Source organism: Juglans microcarpa x Juglans regia, chromosome 2S, assembly GCF_004785595.1.
Source record: "Juglans microcarpa x Juglans regia isolate MS1-56 chromosome 2S, Jm3101_v1.0, whole genome shotgun sequence".
Classification (NCBI taxonomy): Eukaryota; Viridiplantae; Streptophyta; class Magnoliopsida; order Fagales; family Juglandaceae; genus Juglans; species Juglans microcarpa x Juglans regia.
In genome coordinates this window covers 29,630,563-29,654,599 of record NC_054597.1, presented here as the reverse complement: position 1 = coordinate 29,654,599, position 24,037 = coordinate 29,630,563, and the positions used below count along the sequence as shown (strand labels likewise).

The 24,037-nt window shown below is 33.4% G+C and overlaps 1 protein-coding gene across 1 annotated transcript; it reads right to left on the bottom strand.

Annotated features, from left to right (window-relative positions):
* Positions 1-13,122: 13,122 nt before the first annotated feature.
* LOC121252830 (aldehyde dehydrogenase family 2 member C4-like) lies at positions 13,123-16,571 on the bottom strand. The gene is made up of 9 exons (XM_041152654.1): positions 16,463-16,571; positions 15,933-16,075; positions 15,414-15,797; positions 15,183-15,272; positions 14,874-15,046; positions 14,610-14,748; positions 13,835-13,972; positions 13,641-13,702; positions 13,123-13,431 (listed from the first exon to the last, which is right to left on the bottom strand). Exons 1-9 carry the CDS (start codon positions 16,569-16,571, stop codon positions 13,158-13,160), a joined length of 1,512 nt encoding a protein of 503 aa, XP_041008588.1. The 3' UTR covers positions 13,123-13,157.
* Between the last annotated feature and the right edge of the window lie 7,466 nt (positions 16,572-24,037).

Sequence of the window (24,037 nt, the reverse complement as noted above, 5' to 3'; positions counted from 1 at the left end):
ATTAGAATTTATATATATATATAAGAAATAATATTATAATCGTTAATACGCAAGCATTACATAATCATTTTAAAAAATATATATATAAAAAAATTAAATTTTTAATAGTATTAAACCTTACTCTTTTTTAAAATTATTACAGAATACTTATGATTACATGTAATATTAATATATATATATCGGAAAAGTTGAAAACCATGAAGATTATTCATCGTTGTTTTTTTTTTTTTTTTTTTTATAATATCTTGGTCATGTGATGTGACTTTTTTAAGTCATATATATATATATATATAGTTTCTGAAGAAGAGTACTAGTAGTTCAAGGTGTTTATTGATTAAAAATATTACTAAAAATGATTATGTTAATTGTCTTTTTGAAAGGAAAAGGGGATGAATTGCAATTTCTTGATAGTTTGAGGGCGATTGTCAAAATTGATACTTCAGTGATATAAGCAAATCGTGGATTTACAAAGCATGTCATAAAAATAAAATTATAAACTGAAATAGTTTTATGTAATTTTTCAAATCTATTTAATTTATAGTTAAAAAATTTTTATAATTTAAAGTACTATATCATATCACATCAGTTTATAAATTTACTTTTACAAGATTATTTAATTTGTGGATGAAGCATTTCAAATAATTCGAAAGTAAATGATTTAGATCTCGTATATTTTTACAAATAAAATTAAATGAGTTGAGATAAAAGTTAAAAGTTAAATAAAATATTGTTAAAATATATTTTTTAATATTATTTTTATTTTTAGATTTAAAAAAATTAAATTATTTATTTTATTTTATATAAAAATTTAAAAAAATATAATAATTAAATAAAATGAGATGAAAATAATTATAAAAATAAAAGAGACCTTAATTGCCTCTTGATCTTTTACTTCTTCATTCTTTTTTTAAGTCCAGGTCCAAAGAACTTTCATAGACAAGATGACAGCTACCCCGAAACCATGCAGAGAAAATTGTGTGTGCGTGTGTGTATGTATGTATATATATATATAGAGAGAGAGAATAATAGTATTACTCTTAAATATATCTACCAAATGTGTCTACTAGATATTTTAATATTTTTAATATTTTTAATTTTCTTGAATAATTAAGAAAATAATTATTAGTAAAGTTATATATATATATATTTAATGTTTAAGGATGTTTAAAAAATACCTAAAAGAAAATAAAAATGAAAACCATTTGCATTAATGTGCATTTGATATCCTAGTAATATTATACAATTTCCTCAACTTCCATACATTACATTTTTTAAAAACTTTTAATTTTTTAATTTTTTAAATATTTTTTTTGAGTTTATTCTTTTTAAACTAATTCAATTCTTCTATTCATTATTCATATATTAAATATTTAATAAAAGAAAAAAAATAAAAATTAAAAAAAATATAATGTATGGAAGTTATGTGAATAGTAGGAGGTTATATAGATTTTTTTTATTTATTTTTAAATAAATCTTAAGATCAGCCCCTGTGCAGCAGCAGCCCGGCGCGCACGTTACGTGCCCATTAAACGCACGTTTCGTTCCCTCTCTCATCGTTCCCTCTCTCAGACGGGCGCCCACCTTATTCTATTCTCTCTCTCTCTCTCTCTCTCTCTCTCTCTCTCTCTCTCTCTCTGTGTGTGTTGATTATCTTAATTCCTCTCGTCTGGGCACCCACTAATCATTTTCTTATTATATAATCGGTTTCTGTAAAAGGCTAAGATAAGAACCTCGTTGTTGTTGGTTGTGTTTGAGATATAAAAAAATAAAAAAATAAAAAAGAGAAAAAAAGAAGAAGAAGTAGAAGAAAGAAATATTAGTAAGAAATTAGTCAAGTTCATGGCGGGATGCTCGATAATAACAAATGGGTCTGTCTTAGATTTATTTTTTTAAAATGAGGAGAACATATTGGAGATTAGAAAATAAAAAACAGAATCCAATGAATACGGCATCTCATATATACTTTGTGCCAAAATTGGCGATTATTCATTATATATAGCGCCTAAATTAGGAGCTGCAATCGATGCACATGCATGCTTACGAACTTCTCCAATGAATACGGCATCTCATATATACTTTGTGCCAAAATTGGCGATTATTCATTATATATAGCGCCTAAATTAGGAGCTGCAATCGATGCACATGCATGCTTACTGGACGGCTGAAGTTCGTATTATTATCACTAATTTACAAATATATTTTTATTGAGCAGCTGGTCTTGAATCTTTAATTTGATGCCTCGTCAACCCACAACTCATAATTAATATTGGCTGCATTCTTTTTCCCCCATTTTATTACATAAACAAAATAAGATATCGGCAAAACCAATAAATATAGGATGCTGATAACTGATCTTAAGAGTTTCCTCCAAACAAATCATACAAAATTAAGAAAATTATAAAAGACAAATGTTACGGCTAAGACTGTTCATCCGGGCCGGGTTTTTTCACGGCCCGGTCCGAAACCCGAAAAACCGGATTCCGATTCCGGGTTCCGGTCCCGGATCAAATACGGGCCAGAACCCGGATGGCCAAAACCAGGACCTGTCCGGTCCGGGTAGGGTTTGGAATCCGGATACCGAATTTAAACCTGGTACCCGGATTCCATTTTATTCACCCAGCCTCCGCTTTCTATTCATTTTCACTCTCTCTCCCTCTCTCTCTCTCTCTTGTCCAAACACTGCCCCTACTCCAGCCGAAACCCTCCTTCTCTCCATCTTCTCGTTCTCCAATCGAAACCCAGAGTCCAAACCGAAACCTCGTGATGTCTCTCTCTGAAACCCTAGCTCTCGATCTCGATCTCTCTCTCTCTCTCTCTCGCCCAAAGTCCAAACCGAAACCGAAACCTTAGTTCTCTCTCTCTCTCTCTCTCCAAAGCCATAACCTTTGAGTTTCTGAGGCATTTTCTCTCGCTTGAGTTTCTGACACTATATCAGAAGGCTTGAGCCAGGAAGACTTTGGGAGTGAATCGTGGGTAAGCTGCTGCTCTTTTTTTTTTTTTTTTTTGGAAAAAAAAATCTTTTTAAGCTATTTAGATGTTTTCAAAACCGATCTGTGCTTTATTGATAAGAATTGACACTCTAGTTTCGTTAAGCTCTGATTCTTCTAGATTTTTGTTTTTTTTAAATCAGTTGTGTTTCTGGGTGGAGTGTAAAATAAGAGCAACGCAAGTATGGTGAAGGGGTTATATGCCTTAGAAAAATGAGAATTCATTTATGTGCTCGGATTGTGGGTAATAGTTTCTCATATTATAGTTTCTCTGTTTTATAATTCTCTCTTGGAAGAAAGTAACCTCTATCTAAAGAAAAAAAAGAGAAAATGCAGGATTTACACCAAAAACCTAGTATTGCTTTTATATGGAGAAAATTAAGATACCAATCCAATTGTGAATGTGACATTATTGTTGGCTCTCTAGCTTCTAGAACTCGTAAAGTCTATGCATCTATGCAGCATGTCATTTTCTAGTTTAACTCATATATGATATATCAAAGGGAGAAAATTAGCAGGCCTCTTTATCCATTAAAGATCTCTATCGGTTTTTTTTTGGTTTTTTCTTTTTTTTTTTTTTTGTGGGTTGGGGTCTGACTTGAAGATCTGTTATAAGGATTTATACATATATATATAGGTGTTATAATAGAGTGTGTTCATGTGTCTTCATTCCAAGAATATTGTACTGATCTGCATAGCAAAATGCTGGGCTTCTTGTTTGTGATGGCAGGTGTTGACTTACCTTCTGATATCGGCCTCATCAGCGGCTGCCACCAGAGTTTATGACTGGCAATCCACCTGGGGTAAAGACAAGTTTCCTGAAATGGCAAGTGCATCCGTGGGATTGTCCTTTGTTGCATTTGTGGCCTTTGCCTTAAGCTCTCTCTTTTCTGATTATACCCTCTTTAAAACCTCTTAGTTAAATTAATACCATTGCCGGCTATATCAGATGATGATGGGAAAGTCTTTTAAGTTTTAGAGAATTTGTCCCCTGCCGCAAGTTCTAGCAATGATAAATTGTTGAAAATAGAAATTAATGCACGAAATGCTTTACAGTTACAGTGTTTTGTGAAAATAGGTTCGTGTGTTTCTCTTTAACCATGGATGGATGATTATCATAGCATTAGATATAAACATATTTCTGCTTGAAAGTTATGTTTTCTGATCTAATTCTGATTTTGGGCGTAAATCATGAAATTTGGAAAGTTGGATGGAGTTTGTGGGATGTTGTGAGGTTACCAGCTATTTATTTTTACTGATTTCCATGTCAATACTTGGTCATTGAGCTACTTTTATATATTGCGTCTATTGTCAATAGCTTGTGTTAGGTGTTCCTTTTCATGATTTGTGTTTTTCTTAGTTGAAATACATTCTTACTCTTCAGTTTGGGTGACTGCAGAGAACATACTAGGAATTCAATGTAGCGGTTGTCTTCAGTTGGGTGCCTACATCGAATAGGCTTGAAGTTTTATTTGGTGTGATTAAATCACATAAAAGACTATGTTATTGATTTGTAACTCATCTTGTAATTTTATATTTTGTAATAATGTAATATGTAGTAGATTGCATGCATTTTAGTTTTTTATTTTTATATATTTTATTATTCTGCACAATGTTAGGATTATGCTTTTTAATATTACCTCTTAGAAAAAAATTTCACATAATATAGGCTTTTATAAAAAAAAATAATAAAAAAAAAAAATAAAACTATGATTTTCAACATGGATTATTTTTAAAAAATCTTTAATATGGTATAGGTTTTTATTAAAATAAAATTATTCTTTTAAATACATACTTATATAAAAATATATATATATGAAAAATGGACTTCTTAAAAAAAAAAAAAAAGGGGTTCAACCCGGAAACCAAAATCTGGGTTTTAAAAAACCCGTATTCAACTGGGTTTCGGCCCGGGTCTGACCCGGACCAACCCAGTCCGGTTTTGAAACCCGGGTCCGGGTCCGGGTCCGGGTTTACCCGAGTTTTCGGGTTGGAACCCGGATGAACACCCCTAGTTACGGCTACGATTCCATAAAAATAAATTTAAAATCTGACATAATTTAATATGACGTATCACATTAAATAATTATGTCAGTTTGTGAATTTATTTTTATGTAATTATTTTATGACTGTAACATATCACATTATAAAAATTTGGAGATAAACCAATAAATTGGTTTGGTAATGGTTTCATGCATGGCCTGCAAGCCAAGAAAATGGTCAATATAATTAACGGGTTTTTGAAGCAGTTCTGGAATTAGGCTGTGGGAACCAAACATGACCAATAACAGCAGCGACGGAATCAGGAATTATTGTAGGAGTCGAGCAAAGTTAAAATTATAATAAAATATTTTTATTTTATTTCTAAATCAAAATAATCTATAAGATCGAAATAATTTTATAGAGAATGATCAAGATAATATTTTTAAAGAGGGAACAATATAAGATGAGATTAATATATCTTATTAAATCATAAAAAATTAATATATATATATATATATATATATATATTTTCAAACTCCACCCATCCCGAGGTTCCGCCATTGAATGACAGCAACGGCATGTGCCCAAGTTACCCTCTTTCTTTTCTTTTTTTCTTTTTTTGGGGGTCCCTATCTATTTTCAATTCTTGATCTCAGATTAAATTAGAATAAAAAAATTAATTTTGTTACCCGATTAATCTTTTTTCCATTATTTCGCACTCTATCCCTTCATTGGTCCGAGAATATTATTTGTTTCACTATGCTCGAATCTGATCTGTCTTCCTTAGTATTAGCTTTACGTAATCTCTGTTAGAAAAAAAATTAAACTCTCTAAAAATTAATAAAAAATTCCAAGCAACTGCTTTTACTCTTTTATAACTATTTTACAATTCATTTTATAATTAATAATTACAATATACCACTCCGTTAAAATGAATTTCAATTTTTATAAGAGAAATAATAGTTACATTCGTGAGTATATACAAGTGTCGCATAATTATTTTAAAAATAAATAAATATATACGAGATTTATATAAAAAAAATTAAATTTTTAATAATAAATATTATTCTTTTTCAAAATAACTGTACGACACTTATATACTCGATAACTACATGTAACATTACTCATTTTATAAAACCAAGCATCATCCATCTCACACAGAGTTCTGAAATATTGAGTCAGTGGTACACTGGTAGCCACGTTCAAGTCCTTTGTCACAATGCCAGATGCTAGGCCATATCTTGTGTTGTTGGCCTTCTTAATCGCCTCCTTGATTATTATGTAATTATTCAACAGATAAGCAAAAATAGAGATCAGTGCTTTCAATTCTTAAAACAAGAGATGATCTCAGGATTTGGCAATCACCTATATTTCTTTTATCTACACAAGAATATAGAAGAAAAGCCAAGACCCAATTTAAATCCTTTATAACGAAATATGGTAAGAATTACAAGGGTAAAATTAGTGCATTAAGAGTAAATATAAACATAAATATTGATCTGCAAATCAAATGTTTATTCTTCATATCGAACTCATCAATATCATATAACTCATTCACTTGAAAGTTATGCACATGCGAGTAATTAAGAATTGTTGATTTTCCATGCCGAGCCTAAGCAGTCAAAAACTGCTGCTCAACTCTCAACGCTCATTGCTCAACAACCTATTGAATGCAATAATTTAATACATTCATACGTGAAGCGATGTTTGCCTATAAATTGAAACTCCATGTGAGAGCTTCAGACACATCCAAAGAAAAGAGAAAAGAGAGAGTCCGGAGAGTTCTGAGAGAAAATAGGAGAGTTGAGTGAAGTGTGATCATCCTCCTCTGTAATATTTTCTTGTGTGCTACTATTTATTAGTAAAACTCTTTTCTATAAATGTACGCAGTTACCAAACCACGTTAAATTCTTGGTGTCACTGAATGCATATGTGTACTCTTTTATTTCATTTCGTTGTGTTGATTTCCCTAACAAGTGGTATCAGAGTTGTTATTGGAAGGAGTTTTTTTTATAGAAAACTTGTTTTTAGTGTGTTGTTCAGTTTGTAAATTTGAGCATACCACTGTGTTTGTCTCATCAAGACAAGAAAATCGGTAAAAGCCAGAGGCCAAACAGAGGCTGTACGCGCCTCCACGCGCCCCCTTAAAAATCGGAGAGTGAGCCCACTCTCGGCATACGTTACACGGGCCCAAGGGAGAGTCTAGAGCGTGAAAACCCCACTCTACCAGGCGCCACACGCACTACAAAGGTGCCTAGCGCCTGAAAACCATGCTCCCCCACGCATAACACGCGCTCTAGAAGTGCCTAGAGCATGAAAAACATGCCCACCCGCGCACTGCACGCGCTCCAGGGGTTCTAGTGCGTGAATCCCATGCGCTCTAGAGAGTGTCGAGGTGTGACGTACATGCGCCTACGCATTTTTCATGTCGCACACACGATAGAGTTCCTATTTTGGTTATTTTGCTCATTCATTGTGCTATCTGAGTCCGATTTTGACAAAATAAGACTCGTTTGCAACAAAATCAGGCATTCCGGACACAACGGTGCTGTATGTTTTGCGATATTCCACCTGAATTATCCTATACTTGCATTTTGTATTTAGAATTAGTCTAAATCCATGGAAGATTCAGCATCAGGCGCCATGATAAAGCTGACTGCCTCAAACTACAATCTTTGGAGACCTCGAATGGAAGATCTCTTGAACTATAAAGATCTGTCTGATCCCTTGGAAGATGAAGGGAAGAAGCCAGATGAAGTTACGAATCAAGTGTGGAAAAAGATGCACAAGAAGACTATCGGTCAGATCAGACAATAGATCAACCATAGTGATTTTCACCACATGGCCCAGGAAACAGATGCATATAACCTCTGGAAAAAGTTGGAGGATATGTATCAAGTTAAGACTGCTCAAAACAAAGCCCTTTTAATGAGACGGCTTCTTAACTTGAAGTTGAAGAGCGACGAGACAATTGGGAGTTCGGGATTAGGGTTGAAACTTGGGCAAAATAAGAAAATAAAATCATAAATATAAACATTATATAGATATGTGATAAATTTACAAAATTAAAGTTACAAACTAAGATGAGATTGAGACTGAACATGAGGTCATTGGGATTAGGCATGTGACAATGAGACTATAAAAGTTTGAAACAAAATACACAAAAAAAAAAAAAAAAAAATTGGGGTTTCAACTTTTTTTTTTTAAAAAAAGACATTTCATTTAATCACATAGTGTGGCTTTCAGCCAATACAAGATGAAAAATACAAACAGCTATAGAATCAATGTCCAAGAGCTCGGATGTGAGAGTCTCAGCTTCCTTAGCAAGTGTTTGTACAATCCCATTTGCTTCCCTTTTGATATGCCTTATTTTCCAATCTAAGTTATCAATTGCCCCACTTATTACAAAAGTCAAACATCTAGATGGATCATCAGTTTCCTTCTTATTTAAAATGGCTTCAACAACTATCACAGAGTCTCCTTAAAAAAGAACATGTTACAGATTGAGATCCTTACATAGAGTAGTCGCTTCCAATAAGTCCCTTGCTTCAGTTATAGAAGGTTCCACACAATAATTTAGAGGTTTCATCATACTTGCTAGAACATGGCTTGCATCATCCCTAATAACAACACCAATACCTATCTTTTGATTACCAGCATTGATGGCTACATCTCAATTTGCTTTGATCCAATTTATTGGAGGGGCTTCCCAATGTTGTGGCTGAGATTGTGTTATCCCTTGTTGAATCCTTATAGTATGCATAGTAGCCATATAATTGGAACATTCATAGACAACATTACCATATAGAACAGTTGGATCTCGGAAAAAACCTTCAAAAATCATTTTATTTCTTCTCAGCTTAATTGATCTAGCAGTAACAACAAATAATACCAAATCATGTGGCAGTAGTCTCTCCATCATCTGTGTAAAGATTTTATAAGCCAGACCAGTGATAGCTGCTTTATGAAAAGCCTTTCCTCCAAGTAACCACACATCTTGTGTTGGGGGAAAAGACCAAAGGATGTGGCCTGAAGATTCAGCCTCCTGTAAACAGATGGGACAAGTAGCTTTTGCAACCACATTTCTCTTAAATAAGTTTAATTTAGTGGGAAGAGCATCAACACAAGCACGTAACATGAAGACTTTAATTGCATTTATTATTTTCAAAGACTAGATTTTCTTCCATAGATACTGAGACACAGACTGTTGTGAAGATTCCCCTCTACTGCTCTTAGATAGCTGCATACACTGGTGGTAAGCACTTTTCACAGCAAACTTCCCATTTGAATTTCTACATTACACTAGTTTATCTAAAACCTCTTGACCAATCACAGGGATCTGCATGATCTGAACTATATCATCATGATTAAAAATAGCTTGAATTAGATCCACATTCCACCAGCCAGTCCTTTTGTCAATCAGTTCAGTAACTAGAGTATTTCAAGTAATATACTCACTGGAGATTGAATTCGACTTGTTTTAGTCTGTGGCAATGACTTATCTTTACAAATGTGAACTTGCTGACCATCACCAATTCTCCATACCATTTCTTCATTCAGTAAATGTGTTGCATGCCAAATACTTCTTCAAGTGTATGAAGGCTTTGATCTCAATGTAGCAGTAGTGATAGATGAATGTGATAAGTATTTTGCTTTGAAAATTTTACATGGAAGGGAGTTTGGAGAATTTAATATTCTTCATGCCTGCTTTGTCAAGAGTACATAATTAAAGGACTCTAGATCCCTAAAACTCATTCCACCATATGGCTTCCCCATACATAAAGTTCTCCAATTTTTTCAAAGTATATTCTAATCTCACTGTCTTGATTGCCCCACTAGAAATTTAAGATCAGAGAGTTCAGTTTCTTACATAGACATTTAGGCAATAGAAACATACTCATACAATATGTAGGAATTGCTTGTAAAACTGCTTTAATGAGGATTTCCTTCCTTGCCATAGAAAGAAAATGTGTTTTTCAATTAATCAATCTAATCCTCACTTTGTCAACCAGTCCATTAAAAACAACAGTTTTTTATCCACCAACCAAAGAGGGGAGTCCCAAGTACTTATCCATGTTTGAAGAAGCCCTCAAACCTACAATCTCCATTAAATACTCTTTAGTGGAGGAGCCTATGTTTTTATTGAAGAAGATGAATGTTTTATCCTTATCGAGGTACTGTCCTAATGTAGATTCATAGTCTCAGAATGCTATTCAGTCTCACCCATTCATGCACATTTGCTTCACAACCGAAAAGGTACACCATTTACCATAATCGAAAAGGAAAAGGAAGTAATGCATTTAAGAACCAAAGCAACCCACTTATCTACAAATCCCAATTTAGATAACACTGATGCCCGAAAGTCCCACTTAACTTGATCATATACCTTACTCATGTCCAATTTCAAGGCCATATATCCTTACCTTCCATGAAGTTGTGTTTGCATAGTATGGAGGGTTTCATATGTCGCCATGATATTATCAGTAATTAGGCACCCATGAATAAAATCACACTGATTTTGAGAAATAATAGCAAGCAAGATCGATTTTAACCTATTTGCAAGCATCTTAGTAATAGCTTTGTAGACCACATTACACAGACTTACGGGTCGATACTCAGTAATATACTTGGGTCTCTACCCCTGGGGATCAACACAATGTAAGTGTAGTTGATGTCAACAATATTTCCCACTCCATTTAGAAAAGACAGCACTACATTATTTACCCCATCACCAATAATAAATCAATGAGCCTGATAAAAGCAAGCCCCATAGCCATTAGCACTAGATGCTTTTAGAGGGTCCATATGAAATACAACTTCTTTAACTTCTTCCCTTGTAAAAGGCTTTAACATATCACAATTCATTTTAGGAGTAACTTTCTTTGTAAGAGTAGAGAGACATGTCATAATGTTAGTTGGAGAGGAAGAAGTAAATTACTTTTGGTAGTATTTAGTGAAAGCATTGCCAATTCCTTTGGGATAATTGAATACATTTTCTTGTTCATCCATTACTTGTAATAACTTGTTTCTTTTTCTCCTCTGACTTGCACAATGATGGTAACATTTGGTGTTGCGATACCCTTGTTGCAGCCAGTGGACTTTTGCTCTTTGTTTCCATTCTAGGTGCATTCTCCCAAGATGATTGTTGATCTCCCTTTGAAGACTAAGTACTCCTCCGCAAAGTCTGCATTCAGGTTCTGTTGCATAATTTCTAGTTGCTTAACTTTGGTTTGTAACCAATCATCATTTATAGGATCTTTGCATCTGCTCCAGTTCTTCAAATTCAACATACAACCCTTAAGCTTCTTGGTTAAACAATCAAAACCCCTCTTGATAGATAAGTTTGATCTCATGCATTATTAATTCAACATTCAACATTGAAACCTCTAAAACAAAATTAATTTAAGGGTTTCAAAATAAATTAATTTAGGGTTTCAGATTGAAACATTAGATTTACAATAATTATACAAAAACTCCATACATAAAAATCATCATTCAAATCACACAAACATATCCACAGCACACAAATCACAACCCCATCCTCCAAATCCATTCATGAATCATATCCTCCATATTTCAATCCAAGATCTAAAAACTTGGGGGTTTTAGGATACGTACAATTTGTATAGGTTGTAGGAGAGAGAAACAGACTCAACGACGGCGATGACGAATGAGAGGGATCGGGGATACCCAAAATAATGTCATTTTGTTTAATTTATATCCTTATAAATATACATATACATTTATATATATATATATATATTATACGTGCGATGTAAGGGATATAGAGAGCAAGGCTAGGCCCGCTCCATCTCCCACCCTTGCATGGGTGGCCGGATGCAGGCAAATTGCCCCGCCACCTGCATCTAGCAAATGGGGCTACCGCCCTCTGTGGCGGAGGTGGGGCCGGATGTGGGGCCACGCTACCTTCCCCTACATGAAGCTAGTAAGTCAAATAAAGAGGAAAAAAAAAAGATCATTTCAAATAATTAGAACCGAAAAAGATGAAGAATATTCAATTTCTTCTTTCTTTTTCTTGTCCCATGTGATGTGTCTTTTTAAAGTCATATATATATATATATATATATATATATATATATATAGACTCTAAAGAAGAGTAGTTGAAGGTATTTACTGATTTAAAAGATTACTAAAAATGATTATGTTAATTTTGTCATTTTAAAAGGAAAATGGGGTACGTTGCAATTTCTTGATAGTTTGACGGTGATTGCCAAAGAGAATAGTTTAGTGATACATGCAAATTGGTCAGGGGATTTACATGTCACTTCATCTAAAAAAGAGATATTCATTAATTAAGAAATTATGATTTATCCAGTCATTTAAGGAAAGAGAAGTGCTAGATCTATAAATTAAGGAATGTCACAAAAATAAAGTTATAAATTAAAGTGATTTTATGTAGTTTGTTAGATCTACTTTATATGAATTAAAAAAACTTTACAATCTTACAGAAAGAGCTGATCATTAAAAAATAATAAATTTACAACTCTTTTATAATTATTTTACAGCACTATCCCAAATAAATGGTAGTTATGTTAAATTGAAATTAACTTTTTAATGGAGTGGTACGAGTATATTCACTAATTATAAAATAAGTTATAAAAGAATTGTAGCTGTACAAATACATTTTAATTAATCCACCCTCCAATATATATACTTGGAATCCAAAAAAGAGTTGCGGCTATTTGAATTATTTTGAAAGTCTTTACACAACACACCATTTACACGATATAATTGATTTGTCTAATTAAATTTTAAAATTTATATTCTAAATCAAACTTGGATAGTGTGATGTACAAATACATTCAAATAAAATTATTTCGAAAAAAATCCCAATCCTTTCAGTCCCAGATTTTCTTATGCCTGCGATTTGGGCCTTCAGCATTTCAAACAAGTCCAAAGCTTTCGATCTGTTTATTTTGGATGGAATATTCAATTTTCTTGAACCAAAATATTAATTTTACAGGCTTTAATGCAGAAAGAGAAAACAAAGCAGCAGACAAGAAACAATGATTATAATTGTAGAGATTTATGATACATACAGTACATGATCTTCAAATTCGAAGATTTATTGTACATTATTGTTCTATAACTTAGTCAGCACACCTTATTGTATTTGCATACGGTACTTTCCAGATTGTTGGGAGGCCTTTATTAAGGAATATTAACTCAAAGCCAGGGAGTATTATAAAGGGGAGTTACAACAGATTTAACTTGAAGATACTTGTGAAGGGCTTCCAATCCATAGTCTTTTCCAAACCCACTCATCTTATACCCTCCAAAAGGGATGTCATTCTCGAAAGCAAAATAGCAATTTATCCAAATGGTGCCTGCACGGATTGATCTTGAGACAGTGTTAGCCACGTTCAAGTCCTTTGTCACAATGCCAGCTGCTAGCCCATATCTTGTGTTGTTGGCCCTCTTAATTGCCTCCTCGATTGTTCTGTAATTATTCAGGACATAAGCATGCAAAAACAAAGATCAATGCTTTTAAGTCTTAACGTATACACAACAATATTTATAAGGTGCTAAAACCCGAGGGAAGAACTTTGCTAATCCAATTGAATTAAAAAACAACTCACAAAGCACCGTTTTGAACATTAGAACGAAAGCATTTTACTAGCTAATGTTTGTTTAGTGGAAGATACTCACTTGAACTTGGCAACCGCCATAACAGGTCCAAATATTTCATCCTTTGCTATCAACATTTCTTCCTATTTAATCACCAGCAAGGTCATGTCCATACATAAAAGTGATAGATGAAGGAAAATGAGTAAAAATAATTCCTCTAAAAAGAAAGTTCCCAAGCCAAGCTGCATGTTTTATAAAGATAAACACATATATACCTTGACTTCTGAGAAAATTGTAGGTTCTATGAAATAACCCTTTTCACCCAAGGGCTTGCCCCCGGTTAGCAGTGTTGCTCCTTCTCTCTTGCCATGCTCTATGTAGGAAAGAACTTTTTCATATTGCTTCTTATCTACCTGCAATTAAAAAAAATGGTGATTTTACATAGTAAGAGGTAAAATTGTAACGCCCCAATGGAAGGCCCAAACCACATGGCCTATACTCCAAAAGGACTAGTCAATGATACAATTGGAGTTCCACTAGAACCTTATAAAGAGCAAGAACTTCTCCTTCCCAAGCAATGTGGGATCCCATACACCACCTACCCTTATCCATATCATATGGGGTATCACAATCTACCCTCCTTAAATTCCCGACGTCCTCGTCGGGCCTGTCCATTGTAGGTGGCACGGCTCAAGTCCCACATTTCTGGTTGGGATAGTCTCTGATACCCCATATGATATGGATAAGGGTAGGTGGTGTATGGGATCCCACATTGCTTGGGAAGGAGAAGTTCTTGCTCTTTATAAGGTTCTAGTGGAACTCCAATTGTATCATTGACTAGTCCTTTTGGAGTATAGGCCATGTGGTTTGGGCCTTCCATTGGGGCGTTACAAAAATAAATATGCTTTATTTTTGCTCTTTAAAATATAAATCTAATAATTAAATTTATCTCTACTATCAATTTAAATGTTTTAGATAAATGATGACAATTAACTTGTACCCTAGGAAGGAAAACAAAACGAGAGATGAAAAGCATAGCCCTCTTTGTACCTGAGGTCCTTGTTGAACTTTAGGATCAAAAGGATCCCCAACTACCCAAGCTTTTGCCTTCTCCACTAATTTCTTCACGAGTTCCTCATATATTCCTTCTTGAATGTAAACTCGAGAACTTGCAACGCATATTTCTCCCGATATGTTGATATAAAATCATGCAAAAAATGTTATTGAAACTATTTTTTTTCCTATTTTGCAAAAGAATATTTCTAAATTGCATGTCTATCAGACAGCACCAAAGTAAAGAAAAACAAAATCACCTTGTTATATAGAATACCAAAGAGAGCTAGATCAGCAGCTATATCAACATCCGCATCATCGAAAATTATAAGGGGCGACTTGCCTCTTAATTCAAGTGAAACAACTTTCAAATTACTTGTAGCTGCAGCTTGTAAAACTTTACGTCCTACTTCTGTGGAACCAGTGAAACTGACCTGAAAAAGTAAGTGCAAGCACACAAAAGATTTAGTAGCACACAAAAATCAGGCAATGAACTTGGCCAAGACATTTTCTCAAAATACTCAAATTAACAAGACAACAATTCAATTTAAAAAACAAAATAGCAATTACTGCATCAATATCCATGTGAGAGCTAATGGCAGCCCCAGCGGTTGATCCTAATCCACTCACAACATTGAGCACTCCATTTGGAATACCAGCCTTGAACAAGAGAGAAACTAGAGGTAAAATAAAGAAAAATACCAGTTTGACTCATAAAAACCAACTGAAAGTGGCCAGCCACTATGGCTATGAACTACAGTGGCAATATAAACAATGTATGAATTAGTAGCACAAACTTACTAGCTTTGCAAGATGAGCATAAAAGAGAGCTGTTAGAGGAGTTTGCTCAGCAAGCTTGACGACCATGGTGCACCCAGCTGCTAAAGCAAGGCTAACCTTCAAGAAGAACATGATGGAAGGGACGTTCCAAGGGATAATATATCCTACGACACCGATAGGTTCTTGCAAAGTATATCCATGAAGTTCACGTGACATTTTTAGTACCTCTCCATGTATTTTATCTGCTGCACCGGCATAGTAACGAAGAGAACTTGCTGCCTGAGGAATGTCCACGGCCTTGTTCATATTGAACAATTTACCACCATCAATTATTTCCAAAGCCGCTAATTCCTCTACATTTTCTTCAATCAAGTCCGCAAATTTCATCATTATCCTCCCTCTCTCCTACAACAATTAAGATAAAGAAAAAGCAGTAATCATTTATTTTAGCCTCTTGGAAAATTGTTTTACCCTTTATGAATGATTAAACCATTCTTGAACAATATTGTTTAACTTTTAGATGTTGGAACATGTACATACATAGCCAGGCAAGCGCGGCCATGGACCATGGTCGAAAGCCTGACGTGCAGCCTTTACTGCTAAATCAACATCTTCCTTATCTCCTTCTGCGATATTCGCTATCACCTCTCTTGTTCTTGGATCTACTGTCTCAAACGTTTTTCCTGTTTCAATGGCAATAAAGTTTATAGGTGACAGTCTAGTATTATCTCGGTCACATCAAGACCAGAAAATGGCAAATTTTCATGTATTAATTGTAGAAGGAAACAAAAATTACCGCATGGAAAGAATATATATGACTTGGCTTTTTCCTAATTTGTATCTCTAATATAGTAGAATGTATTTCACTAAAACCTATTAATTGCTATGTCCTGTTGAGCATAAAAAATATATGCTTTCCTAGATATTCCGTTTCTTATTTTGAGAAAATTAAGATTACATAAATTATCCAAAAAGAGGGAAGGGGATGGAGAGAGCTAGAAATTTGGAAACATAATAAAAACATGTAATACTAAACTGACGAGACATATTATAGATAGTTAAAATTAAACCTGAAATGGAATCAACAAATTCTCCATTGATGAATAGCTTTGTGAACTTAATCATCGGATTCTTCACTAAAGAGCTAGCCGAGCTATCATCAGAATTTTGAGTTGCCATCTAATTATTTCTTAGATCTATTTTTGGCTCGGAGGTTTCGAAGGTTAAGATGAGCTCTTGTAGTTTGGTATGTTTTGATATATGCAAAAAGGCAAATATTTCACAATATATATAGGCGCGTTTACGTAAACAGGAGAAATCAAAACAGTGTACGTAACAAGCTGAATACTTATAAAATCAAAATGATGTAATAATAAGAAAAAAAATATTTATAATAGTAAATTATATAACTGTCGTATAATTTTTTTAAAAAAATAAAAAAAATATGTAATTTATATAAAAAAATTAATAATAAATTTTACTTTTTTAAAATAATTATATTACGTTTACGTATTTCACTGTAATTTTCTGAATATATTTGAATGGAATTCTTCAATGAATTAACTAATCAGGCGGCTTCTTTATTTCAAAAGATACAGATCCAGTACGCGTAAACATGAATACAAACCGCATCAACGATCCTTCTTTCACCTGACCTGACGTGAAACTGACGTACGTACGTCCACACAGTGCTAATGGTCCTCTCATCGTATTACTGACTAGGCTCTTATTATATGTTTTGTTTCTCTGTGGGCCATCGGGGACTTTACCTGAGGATGGTAGGAGCTCGTGGTAAAAAGAGCAGTAAAAAAAAGGGTAAGTGAGTAATAAATTTATAGGTTTTGTTATATATAAATAAGGTTATGTATTAATATTGTTATTTTTATATTTTAAATTTAAATTAATATTATTTTTAATAAAATTTATTTTCTGATTAATTATATTGAATAGATGCACATATTAGTACACAGAATTATTTACAATTAAATTTTTCTTAAATTTATTACTATTCTTATCAGAAAATTGATCGATATCTGCTCAATACGAAAATTCATGTTGTCGACAAAATGATGTTATCTTCATATTATATGTATAATAAACAGAATATTTTCTTCCTTCTACATAAGATTTTCTTCCTTATACAAAAGATTTTATTCTTTATAGTGTGTGTATATATAATACATATATATATATATATAAAATAAATAGAAGATTTTCTTCCTTATACAAAGATTCTTTCTTTTAGTGGGTATATATATATATATATATATATATATATATATATATATTTCAATGTGTGTGTATATATATATATATAATCCTTCTGTATAAGGAAGAAAATCTTCTATTTATTATATATATATATATATATATATATACACTCTTCTCCCCACAAAATTATTATTTATCTTAAGAATTAAATTAATGAAAAGATGTAAATTCGATTTGATGTAATATTATATTTTAACGTATTTATTAACAGTACTAATATAGCTGCAGATAGGCCGGCTCATGGCAATTGCCTAAGGCCCAACCCACGTAAGGCCCCAAATTATAAAATTTCAACTTTTCCTTTTAGTGAAAAAAAGTGGGAAAAAAAAAGGAGGGAGAATAATTTGGCCTTTAGGCACAAAGAAAGAAATGATATGCAGAACACATAGACGTACGTTTACAAACGGAAAAGAAAATTAGTCAATAATTAATGCTACAAAGGTGAAAATATTATCGATTAGGGTAGGGGTATAAAAATTAATCGAGAAATTGAAAAATCGGTCCAAATTGGTGGAATCGGTCCGGAACCAGTTTCCTTAGTTCCAAAACAGGCCGGTATCGGTTTAGTTCTAGTTCTATACTTTTTAAGATAGAACCTGTTCATTATATTATATATTTTAAATTAATTTTTGTAATATTATGTATAATATTTTTTATATTATATATAATTTTTATATATAATATATATAATAATATAAATTTTAATTATATATAAGATAATATTATTATAATTTATAACATAAAATTTTAATCTTAAACATGAAAATTTATTTGAGTATATGCTTTAATATATATTAATAATATTTCATGGCCGAATAAATTCTCAACATATTCATTTTGATAAATATATAATACATTAGTAATACTAATATACATATGTTACTTATATTTCACTTTAATTAATTAGTATACATTAGTATATTAGTATATTAATTACATTTTATGTTCTAATACTAATACTAATACTAAACTGGAAAATTGGACCGAACTGGACCAGAACTGATAAAATCAGAATTATCGGTTTAGGAGGGTAACCAGTGCGTAATCGGTTTTTGAAAATGTAAAACTGGTACATATCGATTTAGTAATAAATTTTGTCAAAAAGAGATCAAACTGGATCGATTACACCTCTATGATGGATCAACGGCTTGAAAATGATATGAAAAAAAAAAAAAAAGTCATTCTTTGTCCGGTCATTTCACTCTCTTTTACCTATTGTTTGTGTTGTAGGCTAATCATAAATTCACGCCTCTAATTATGCATTCACAACAAATCAGGCAAGTTTTAATTCTTGAAAGGAAGTAGTACTATATATATATATATATATATATATATATATATATATATATATATATATATATCTGGTTAGCAAGACATATGAGGCAATATTACCTATGGAAAATCCTCGATCTTAGAGTAGTTACTCATTTCCCTTCGTAGAATATCTGGCTAGCTACAATTTTCTTTCTCACCAATTATGGAATTTTGTGATTTATTTATAAAATTTTTATCTCATCTAACTTCCAATCGGACCTAAAGTTGTTGTCTAAGACATGGAATTTGTTTGGATAATTATAATTTAAAACAAGGAACACCACACAAGCATAACTAAAATTTCATACTCCCGCCATTGAACTCAGGTTTAAACATTACATACAACAAAAAATGAAAATCAAACTTAGATCAATGGAATAACTCTAATAACTAATTAGTTTACATCCATTGAAATCAAACTTTTCCTACTCCCAAGTATAATTTCTTCCTTTAAAGCAAAATCCCATTGCAATCAAGAAATGAATCAGTCATGAAGAGTGCCCAAGATGTCCTCATCCCTGTACAAATGAAACTCTTTGTTCTCCGCCATAGCACTGCAACATCTCAGCCACCTTGAATGGTAGCAAGGAAGCCTCACTGGTTCCACCATGCCGAACACCCCACACACGGCGGTAGACCCTCTCTCTCGGTTTCTCCCTCTCTATTTCTGTTGTTCTCGACCTCCACCTGTAACCGCAATCACCAACCATCAACCACCTTATTTGGCACTGCCATATGCCCAGCCCCATTGTCACCTTCACCCATAGATCACCAAAGTTGTGAGCCCTATGGAGATGCCCCAAGCCAAAGCCCCTCCCTTTTGTAACTCGAACCCACCACTAGGAGCCACCAACCATCATTCGTCTTGGCATCGTAGTCATTCGTGGCTCTGGTTCACGGGTTTATGGGTTTGTGGCTCTTGAGTTCAAGGAGAAGATAAAGTCGACTGGGACAGAGAAAAGGGTTTCGATTGAATGGAGGCTGGCTTCATATGGGGATGAGGATTGAGGTTGATTTCGTAGGGAAGACGATGAGAATGGAGAAGACGAAGAGAATCCACTTCGTGATGAGGGTTTCTAACTTTCTACTGGGATGGAGGGGGATGGATGAGGGTTTCTAACTTTCTATTGAGATGGAGGGGGATGGAAGCCACTTTATCTTCATTGGAATTAAATTGAAAGTGGCACCATTTTGAAATGTCACATAGGACATGGTGACGCGAGGGTTCCCCAGATCGGTTGTAAGTAAAATTTTTCTTCCCAAAAACCGTTCAGTCTCAACAAACCCAACCAATCTGAGTCAGTTTTTGGTCCAAACCGATCCAGATCGGGATCTTTTTTTTTTTTTAATTCATTTTTTTATTTATTTTTTGCGTGTAGGAAAGGAATTCATAATTGAGCTGTTTTTACTAGTATAAAAGATAGAGACCCTTCAAATTCGTAAAAGGTAGTACAAAACTACTAGAACACCACCCACAACTGGCATCGTTTGATTACACAGTTCAGATGAGATGAGATAAGATATTTTGTTGAAAGTTGAAGAAAATATTATTATAATATAATTTTTGTTTTAGAATTTGAAAAAGTAAATTGTTTATTATATTTTATGTGAGAATTTAAAAAAATTATAATGATTATATGAGATGAGATGAGATAGTTTGGTTTTATATAATCAAACCAGCCCTTAGTCTCAACAACCCCAACTAGCCTAACTAGGGGGCCAGACTTGGCTCAAACCGCATACTTTGATTGTGCAAAAGCAAAAGTCCAAACCAGCCTGACCTTATGAATTTGGGTTGGGTCGGGTTTTTTTTCGCGCCTAGTTAAAGGAATTCGTAGTTGAGCTACTTTCACTATTATAAAAGACAGAGACCCTTAAAATTCGTAAAAAACAGTACAAAACTACTAGAACACCACCCTACACAGCATAGCCATCCCCTTCACCCAACAAAGCATATCAGAATACTATACGTACTTGGGTCTTGTTTTTTAACATATCTAATAACACTTACTGTTAATGTTGAAAAAATCGCACAACATGCCAGAATAAGAGAAAGAGTCATTCTCGACCCACTAGGTCGACTAATCCTCGATTGGTGTTACTTGGCACTCCCGACAGTGTTCCAGTGCGGTTGTACTATGACAATGCGTACGTTCATGGAAAATAAGTGTAGGAAAAATAAAGAGAGAAAGTCGCAAAGATTTACGTGGTTTGGCACTAGGCCTACATCCACGGGAGTTTGGAGAGGGGAGTTTCCACTATAAAATATTTGTTTATAGTTACTCATGGTCCCTCATATCTCATTATACAAAAAAAGTTGTATATCCTCTTATTGGAGAAGAAAATCCCACTAGTGCACTCCTTTCACTGGAGGAACAAGAAGAGGAAGAAGGTGAAGTCAAACCCTTGAAGAAAAAGATCACTCTATTTATCTTACTGCACCTCCCCCCATACCTTCTGATACCCTGACAGCCCCTCCCCTACCTCCTAATCCCCTGACAGTTGCACGCTCTCATGTCCCCCCTGACACTTGCACGTTCCCACCGCCTGACACTTGCATGTTTTCCCTCTTTGTCCTAGTGTCGGCTTGGTGGGCTAGGCCCAATTATAGGTTGTGGCGTTTTATCCCCCCTCCCCCAACACTGCAATAAATAAATAGAAGAACAAATTCATAATATTTTTAAGAACAACTCACTAGAAAGGAATTTAGAATTTAGAATTTTTGAGCTTATATATATACAAGGGATTGATTCAGAATTTTTATTCGTTTCTCTCCTTTGCTTTCTCTTTTTTATTTTTTCTCCTTTGATCCTATAGTTAGTTCCTACAAATGCAAATGAAAAAAAAAAAAAAAAAACTAAAATAGCCAAAAACTCAATGAAATGAATGAAGCATAAAATGCTACAAATAATAATAATAATAATAAAAACATGGGACAAGTAGCATATAAAGCAAAAGAATTGTGATATTTCTAAATTTTTTGCTAGATCATCTCTTTATTGGAATGAAAAGCTGACAATAATTTTGTTTTAAAAAGCATTTAGTTCATAAACTTCATAGAAAAAGCTAATTAGTATTTAACTTGAAAGTGGTTTAGTTTCTTTAACAAATGAGTGAAATGAAAATCATACCTTCAAGCAACCATAAACTTCAAAAGCTGAAAGCCTTGAGTCATTCCTCATCAACATGAGTAAAAATTAATTTTGGAACAAACTCCACGAAAGGAACACTTGATGATTATTAAATAATAAAAAAATAAACATTATGAAAATTTTGAGTAAATATGTAAGTAAGAAATAAGTCCATTACTCCATTCTGCCTCAAAGCTTTCAATATTATCTAAAGAGGTGTGAAGATCAATGGGTATTGGATCTTGCAACCAATTTTGCATACAAATAAGTGCCTCAATTTTTCTTGGAGATATTAAACTTCCGAATGGGTCAAACACACGGCTCCTTGCACTGAAAGCTGATTTCATTCTTCACTTTTATTTTTGTGATTTAACATAGTTGAACATCAATGGGGTACCAAATAAATCTTGATTTGAATTGTTGCCTTTGCTTTGACTCTTTCTTTTCAATTACTTGGGAGACGATCCAAAATAAACAAGTATGGAAGCTATAATTGTAAACAATAATCAAATCTATGGAAGCATTGGTTTATACATTCCTCTTAGAAATAGTGGAAACGTGAATGGCCATCAGATCTCGTGAAACTCTCATCAAATAGGATACTTGACTTCATTGATCTTCCACCAATCCCAAATATCAAAATTTGGAGCTCGTGCCTCACAATAATGTTCAGAGTATTGATCAATTTTTTATTTGCTCATCAAATTAGATTCAATTATTTCTTAATCATGTTCAACCTAAAACTTCTGCTAAGGATCATAATGAATCACACTAGGATCAACTGAGAAATGAGGTTCATAATAGGGAACAACTCCATTTGAACTCTAATACATAATACTAAACTCCATGTACATGTCAGTTATCAGTTGTTTTAATTTTATAATCATTTCTTCTACTAAATCACCACTATATATTTTTTTGAATAAAAAAAAGACAAAAGACTAAAATTACATCTTGAATAAAAAAAAAATAAAGAATATAATCAAATTAGTCTTTTTAATTTATCCTCAATATTTGTCATACTTTCTCGTTATATATGCATCACCATACATCTCAACACTAGATCATCACTTTGAATCATTATTTATAATGTGATTCAATGCCACAAAACTCTTGGAAATAAGCATTATATGTTATATACAAAGAGCTAGAAAATCTCATAGTAACACCATAAAAAATCTTTAGAAGTTTTATCAATACTCAAACTCTCTCCTAATCACTAGAGCTTGGGGGGCTCAAGTTCACATTTTGACAAGAAATATTCCTACTACTTCTAACAAGAGATAAATTGAATTCTATCTTGTGGGAACATCTAGGCATACCAATTTTAACAATCGATTTTTTCCTTCTCTAGATAGTAGCTTCTCGCTCTTGACTTCAAACCATTGCATGGAGGTAAGTGATGCTCGGTATCAAACTCAAAAATATTGTTGTTGGGATTGAAAAGTTTTGCGTGTCATTGATCACTCTTTTACCAGCCTTTGGGATGTCGAGAATCAGATGATTGTACTAGTTATTGTTCATAATTCCACTCTTGAGTCTCTGTTACGTGGGTTCTGAGATTATTGTTATTGGTCTCTGTTTTGGCTCTATACCCCTGTTGCATAAATTGTGAATTTGTTGTTGATAGTTTCTAGCTTTAGTCCTGTGCCTAAGTTTTAAAATTTTGGTTCAAAATCCTACCTAGTTTCTATGGTTTCTCGGGTCCTTTGGGTTGTTTTGGCTCTTGGTTAAGACATGGAAGTGTGGACTTGTAGCTTTGCAATGGGGCTAGTTGTCTATTGGGAGTTGTAACTGGTTGAGGAAATGTTGGTGGCGGGTTGTGGTCCATGGGATGATGTTTAAGGATGTGTGAAGTTGAGTTTTGGTTGCTTGATCTTGTGTTGATTGGAACTATGATTGTATGATTGTTGTTAGATGTAAATGGTC

Excerpts from the sequence above, each read along its gene's own strand:
- LOC121252830 (XM_041152654.1), bottom strand. The coding sequence starts at position 16,571 with ATGGCAACTCAAAATTCTGATGATAGCTCGGCTAGCTCTTTAGTGAAG. Across the intron at positions 15,798-15,932 it reads GGCCGCGCTTGCCTGGCTAT|GAGAGAGGGAGGATAATGAT; the intron begins GTATGTACATGT and ends TAATTGTTGTAG. Across the intron at positions 13,703-13,834 it reads CAATTTTCTCAGAAGTCAAG|GAAGAAATGTTGATAGCAAA; the intron begins GTATATATGTGT and ends GTGATTAAATAG.